The sequence below is a fragment of the Symphalangus syndactylus genome, chromosome 6 (genome assembly GCF_028878055.3).
Source record: "Symphalangus syndactylus isolate Jambi chromosome 6, NHGRI_mSymSyn1-v2.1_pri, whole genome shotgun sequence".
Classification (NCBI taxonomy): Eukaryota; Metazoa; Chordata; class Mammalia; order Primates; family Hylobatidae; genus Symphalangus; species Symphalangus syndactylus.
Window position 1 is genome coordinate 120,294,550 of NC_072428.2, and position 7,115 is coordinate 120,301,664.

General features: G+C 44.1%; 1 protein-coding gene across 6 annotated transcripts in view; it reads right to left on the reverse strand.

Moving 5' to 3' along the window:
• The window catches only part of CEP41 (centrosomal protein 41), a 49,903-nt gene extending 46,805 nt beyond the window's left edge, over positions 1-3,098 (reverse strand). For 2 of the 6 annotated variants that reach the window (XM_055284031.2, XM_055284030.2), the window contains exon 1: positions 2,938-3,098. In XM_055284031.2, coding sequence (XP_055140006.1) covers positions 2,938-2,970 — 33 coding nt within the window. In that variant the 5' untranslated portion in view covers positions 2,971-3,098. Of the gene's footprint in view, positions 1-2,536; positions 2,737-2,937 lie in introns of those variants that run through there. The other 4 variants (XM_063641632.1, XM_055284025.2, XM_055284029.2 and 1 more) reach the window with 3 other exon arrangements.
• Between the last annotated feature and the right edge of the window lie 4,017 nt (positions 3,099-7,115).

Below are 7,115 nucleotides of genomic sequence, written 5' to 3' on the forward strand. Positions count from 1 at the left end.
GGCATCTTTGTCTCGGGCACAAACATAATCACACAGAACATCACTGCTCCTCTTTCCCCACACTCCTAAAACTATTCCTCCTTTTCTTTCTCTCATATTCTTGATCTCATTCATGGTGCCAGCACCAATGAGTAATCTAAGCTGAGACTTAAGTCACCCATCACACATCTCTCAAAGCTAATCAGGAAGTATTGATGATTTTGCCCACCTAAACATTTATCCTCGATTCCATCCCTAGTTCAATGGACTTAGTTTAGATCTCTATCAAAATAGTAACTATTGGCAGGGCACGGTGGCTCATGCCTGTAATACCAGCACTTTGGGAGGCCAAGGCAGGCGGGTGGCTTTGAGCTCAAAAGTTCGAGACCAGACTGGGCAACATGGTAAAACCCCATCTTTACAAAATACACAAAAATTAGCCAGGCTTTGGTGGTGTGCGCCATAGTTTCAGCTACTCGGGAAGCTGAGGCTGGATAATCGCTTGAGCCCAGGAGGTGGAGGTTGCAGTGAGCTGAGATCTCGCCATTGCACTCCAGCCTGGGTGACAGAGTGAGACTCTGTCTCAAAAATAAATAAATAAATAAAAAATAGTAACCACTTAACCAATCTCATTTCCAGTCCTGGAGCCTCCTCAAATCCATCTTCTACCATGTAGCTACAGCCATCTGCCTAAATTGTAAATCTGACCATGTCACACCTTTAATAACTCAAAAAACTTCTCAAATTCTGACCAGCAGACAAGATACATATGTGGCAAACTGCCATTCTCCTCACCTATCTCTCCCACCCCCATGATAGACAATATTAACATTTTTATTAATATTTTGATAGACAAATCATAACTTTATACATTTATGGGGTACAATTTGATGTTTTGGTATATACATACACATACAATGTGGAATGATTAAATCAGATTAACATATCCATCAACCCACTTACCATTTTTTTGGGGTGAGATATTTGAAATTTACTCTCATAAAATATACAATTTACTCTATTTTGAAATCTACAATATAGTTGAACTTTGGACAACATGGGCTTGAACTGTGCAGGTCCACTTACACCCAGATTTTCTTCTGCCTCTGTCACCCCTAAGGCAGCAAGACCAACCCCTCCTTTTCCTTGCCCCTTAGCATGAAGACAATTAGGATGAAGATGTTTATGATGATACACTGCCACTTAATGAATAGTAAATACATTTTCTCTTCCTTATGATTTTATTAATAATCTTTCCTCCAGCTTACTTTAAGAATTCAGTATATAATACACGTAAGATACAAAATATGTTAATCAACTGTTTCTGTTATCAGTAAGCCTTCCAGTCAATAGTAGGCTATTAGTAGTTAAGTTTTTTTTGCAGGGGGGAGGGGAGTAAAAAGTTATACATGGATTTTCTACTGGGGGTTATGAGTCTGCTGTAATTATTTTTAAATATAGTCACCGTGCTGTGCCAGAGATCTCAAAAACTATTCCTCCTGTTTAACTGTAACTTTGTGCCCTTGGATCAACATCTTCCCATTTCTGCCCTCCTTCCCCCCACCCTCCAGGCTCTGGTAACCACCATTTTATTCTCTACTTCTATCAGCTGGACTTTTTAAGATGCCACGTATAAGTGAGATCATGCAGCATTTAGACATTACTAATTGACCATGGCTCCTTTGCAGGGCTTAGACTCAGCCTTACAACTTTCTCAGCCTAGTACCAGGCAGTCACCAAGAGATGAAACAGTTACAACTCCTATTTGGGATAAAGGCTAAGAACCTCGGCAAGGCAGAGAAAGCCTGGACTCCTACAGGGGCTTGTTCTGAGTTCACACACTCCTTACCTTCACTTGGGCTGTTCTAGCCGGGATGATGCTTCACCTGGCTAATGAATGGCCTTGCCACCCCTTCCATCTCCACAACCCTACTTTCACTCCCTCAGTTGAGTCCTACCTATTTTCTCGTAACATCTTGCTCCCCGACCACACTGTACTCAAATTCTGTTCACAGTCTCCTTCACTAGGCGCAATTTATTTATTGTTTATTTTTATTTTTTTGAGACAGAGTCTTGCTCTTGTCACCCAGGCTGGAGTGCAATGGCATGATCTTGGCTCAATGCAACCTCCACCTCCCGGGTTCAAGCGATTCTCCTGCCCCAGCCTACCAAGTAGCTGGGATTACAAGCGCCCCACCACCACGCTGGGCTAATTTTTGTATTTTTAGTAGAGACGGGGTTTCGCCACGTTGGCCAGGCTGGTCTCAAACTTCTGAACTCGTGATCCGCCCGCCTCGGCCTCCCAAAGTGCTGGGATTACAGGCTGAGCCACTGCGCCCGGTCCACTATACGCAATTTATTAAAGGGCAGAGGCCTTGTCTTCTTTGTACGTCTAGCACCTACTGCACCGTGGAAGTCCAATAACGTTTGTTGAAACTGTCACAAATGCAGCAGGGGACTAGTGGTGAAACAGATGAAGAAACTGAAGGGTCCTATGGAGAGAGGGGTAAGCCTCATGTCCTATTTTGCCCGTTTTCCAAAGGTTTGGTCAGCTTACTCCTGCTCTTCCTGTATCCCCACAATCAGAGATGCTGGCTGGCTTTCAACACGTGCCATTAGTGTGCAGCGCTTCCTTTGTCTTTTCTGTTTTGTAACTGTCACTCCGAGACTGTAAGCCATTTGAGGGCAAGGGCTGTGTCTTTGTGTACTTCGCTCCTCGCAGCCACAAGTATTGGCGTGCATACGCGGGGAGAGATCGCTCCTCACTACGGGCTCCTGAACGCTGCCCCGTGGCCCCCAGGCCCTCCCCGCCCCGCCCCTGCACCTCGACCCCTCCTCACGCCGGCCCCTTCCCGCCTTCCGGGTGGCGGAAGTCGCTGGCTGCTCTTCCCCGCCCACATGGAGCCTTTTCTGGTGCGCCCGCCCCCTCCGGCTCTCTGGCCGGGACCCGGCCCTCACCTCAGGGTTCCCAATGTGCCTCCGGAGGGACATATTTGCTCCAACCGACCACGTTCGAGGTTCTAGCCTCACGGGTTGCCTCTAACCCTAGCTTCCTACCCCAACCCTGTTCAGCCGCCTCCCTATACCCTCTTCTCCGATTGGCCCGTCTTCCCCGGCCGGCCAATGGGGGCCCCGTTTACTCTCTCATCTCAGGGTCGCAGGAGGGCAAGACGCCGCTCAATGGTTGCCGAGGGCAACGCGGGACGCCGGTTAGCGAGGCCTTTTGTGTTCCGGGCCGGGGCTCGCCGGCTTTAGCCTTAGGGCGGGAAGAGGGGCGCGGGGGAGGGGAAGGCTGGCGCCTGCGTAAAGCCAGGGGCGGGGGCAGTGGCTTGAGAGCGGGAATAAAATACGAGTTTTAGCTAATGTAGAACCATAAATACAACACAAGACTCCCCATCCCCCAGCTCCGTTTTATGGCCGTTTCAACCAAACGTCTGGGCTACTGATTCCACAATAGGGAATATTATATGGGCCAGGGTTGTTCACCAGAAATGGAAGAGTATGGTTTATTATTTTCTGGTTAAGTTAATATGCAAATTATGCAAAATACATGGGTAAATACAATAATTATCGGTGCTTTAAAAGCTTTTAGGCTAGCTGTAGAGCGACATCCTTAATTGCAAAGCACACGCGCCATTCTGTGGTTCATCGTTCATTTAACAAATACTTAATAAGCACCTTATGAGAAAAGCTGCAGTAGGTTTTGTGGAGGATGGGAGGATGACTAGGACCCAATCCCGTCGTCATGGAAACCATTGTGACTCCTGCCACCAGCCACCACCTGTTCCCATTCCGGATCTGAAAATGAAGTCCCAGCACCTTTACAAAACAATTACACACACAGTTTGACTTGGCTCCTAAATGTCCCACCAAATCCATCAAAATTATTATTTCCTTTTACATGGAAGGAACAACACAGTAACCCTTTGTCCTTTGCTCTAAGTTGTTTTTCCAGGAATGGAGAAAGGTTACTCTGAGCAGTTCATACTCGCCAGTTGTCTGTTAGTGAATAATAGCACACATTTGAGCTACTTCAGGGTCTGTGAGATGACCCATTCAACAACATGGCCTCACATGCCCTTGTTCTCTTAGGCACTTCAGCAACCCAACCTTAGGGCTACACCTTGGATCATGTTGCCAGTCAGTGCTGCTTGATCAGAATCTTGAATTCTGGCCACAACTGCTTCTTGGACTTTTCATGTCACTCTTTCATGTTTATTAAGTTTTGTCTTCATTTCCATAATGTTTGCTAGTTCTTTAACCCCTGTAAAATTCTCAGTCTCTCACTCCTCTATTAAGGAAGGGTTTGAAGTCTGCAAAAAATTGGAAGGAGGCAGAGGGAAGTATGTTAATCTAGAAGCTTTTGCATAGCAAGCAGAAACTTCTAGATTCATTACTATTTAGAGTGTATGCTTACCTGGTGCACCTTGTGGGTAACCATAGAGATTATGGATAGAATAACGGGAAAGGAGAGAAGGAGATGATAAGGGACTACACTCAGAGGTGGTAAGAAAGAGAGGAAAGGAGAGATTTAAAGACGTGTAGGTAAAATCAATAGTATACATGAGAAGTGATAAGGGGTGCAAGGAATAGAAATTCATCAAAGATGGCTATAGTTTCTCTAACTTGAGGAACTGAGTAGATGGGCGATAATGCATTAATCAAGTTAAAGAACAACAGTCAAAAAGCCAAAACAGTAGAAAGTACAAGTAGGTCCACCAGTCCATTCAACTTCCATTCTTCAGTGTTTTGGCTCACTTCTTGGTGTGGTTGTCTCTCTTTTGTTCCAGAGGGTACAGGAACATCTGGTTTACTTGCCTCACTAGTCATTGTGGTTGTCACATTTGGACTGCACAGGAAGCATTATGGAGAGATTATAGAATCCGGCTGGTTCTTGAATCCAACTGACTGTGTGTCTGTGTGTCTGGGTGGGGTAATTTAAATACATATTCCCTCTCCAATCCCTCAATTCTGATTCTGGCCGGCAGGCGGGGAGCGGGGGGTGTTGTGCTCCAAGGAGACTCTCCTTTAAAAGAGTCACCCCTTTCCTTCACATTTGGCCTCAATGGAATCCTTGGAAAGCTTAAAGCTATAAACCAAAAGACTTTTAACATCATGAATTTCTCTTTAGGATTCCTTTTGGATCCTGCTAGGCCAAAACTGGATCAAAATGAACACCAAGTGCTTACTTTGAAAAAATAGGCAAATGGTGGTTGCAATGGCTCACGCCTGTAATTCCAGCACTTTGAGAGACCAAGGCAGGAGGATAACTTGAGGCCAAAAATTCAAGACTAGCCTGGGCAACACAGTGAGACCCTGTCTCTATTTGTAAAAAATAGGCAAATGGTACAAAATGATAATTGATAAAAGAAAAACATCCAATAAACATATTAAAAAAACACAGAGCGCCGGGCGCGGTGGCTCATGCCTGTAATCCCAGCACTTTGGGAGGCTGGCGGATCACGAGGTCAGGAGATTGAGATCATCCTGGCTAACGCAGTGAAACCCCATCTCTACTAAAAATACAAAAAATTAGCCGGGCGTGGTGGTGGGTGCCTGTAGTCCCAGCTACCTGGGAGGCTGAGGCAGGAGAATGGTGTGAACCCAGGAGGCGGAGCTTGCAGTGAGCCGAGATCACACTACTGCACTCCAGCCTGGGCGACAGAGCGAGACTCCGTCTCAAAAAATAAAAAAAAAAAAAAAAACAGAGCAAGATAGTTAGATCCCGTTTTTCAACTATCAAATGTACAAAAGTTTTTTTCTTTTTTTTATTTAACGATAATGCTTAGTGCTGGCTAATGATTCATGAAACAACATGATCACATATTGTTAGTGTGAATATAAAGGAGCATGACCATTTTGAAGAATAATTTGAGAGTAGGTATTGAGAAGTCCTCAAATCTTAATATGCTAAGAATTCCTCCTAAGGAAACAATTGGACAAATGTACAGACATTACATCCATAGATGTTTACTGGAAGTATATTTAAAATGATAAAAATTGAAGCAATCTAATTGATCATCAATTTAAAAATGATTAAAATAAATGCTGGCATATCTATAAAAGGTAATCTTATGGAATCATTTAAAAGTATGTTTCAAGGCATAATTAAGGCAGTGGAGAACTGTTCCTGCTACAGTAAATGAAAAGAGCAAGAAACAACTTTTTATTTAATATAATCCTGATTTGCATGGAGAAAAATACAGGTATCTGCAGAGAAAAATTGAAAGCAAAATCAAAAATATAAACTATTTTTGGATTATGGAATGTGGATATTTGTTTTATTCTTTATACTTTTGTGTATTTCACAAATTTTCTTCATTGACTGTGAATTAATTTTATAATTTAAAAATTACATTCTCCCTCTAAGAAACAAAAAACCTGATGTTGACTTCAGCCTGGAAACTGTCTATGGCTTTTGTGTGGGCTGATTTAGACTGAAGCTGAATTCTGAGTAATTCCTCTATCTGAAGTGCGGCAGTTCTTGGCAGTAAAAGACTCTCCAGGCACTTTAGTAAGAGTCTTGCAATCAAAGTCGTGATTGCTAAGAGGTTCAAGCTTTGTTTGTAAGAGAAGAAATTCTGATTCTTTTCTTTAAAAGTTCCTACTTCCACTGATTAATCTTATTTTTCTCAAAGTTAGAAGTGCTCTTGCGAACTTCCATTTGTTTGATGTCTTCTTTTTAACCCTCTATGTGCTCCAAAAAGCTTTTATTCTCTGCAGAGCTGGTAGAAGGTCTAGATAGCTAAGTGTGGCTGGTTTAGGGCTATTTCGTGTTTTAGGTGCTCATTTCCCTTCCCCTGGAACTAAATGGGCATTTTGGTGTCCAGCAGGCTGGCCCTCTCCTGAACTGAAAGCCCTTTGGACCTTCTCCCGTTCTTAATCCCTCTCCTCCAACCTCACAGCCCCCAGAGAACTCTCCACTCCCCATCTCAGCGCTCAAGCCTGATCTCCTAACTGCAGCCCAACACCCTCCCCTCAGACCTGTCTCATGATGTTACTTCTCTGATGTGGGCCTTGGCTCCTTCCCTTGGCTTCATTTACCCTCATTTCCTAAATGACGTGCACTTCCAGATGCTTCTGGAACAATTCTGCCTAATCCAGTCCAGACCCGGGGTCCTTCCCCTGGCCTCCAG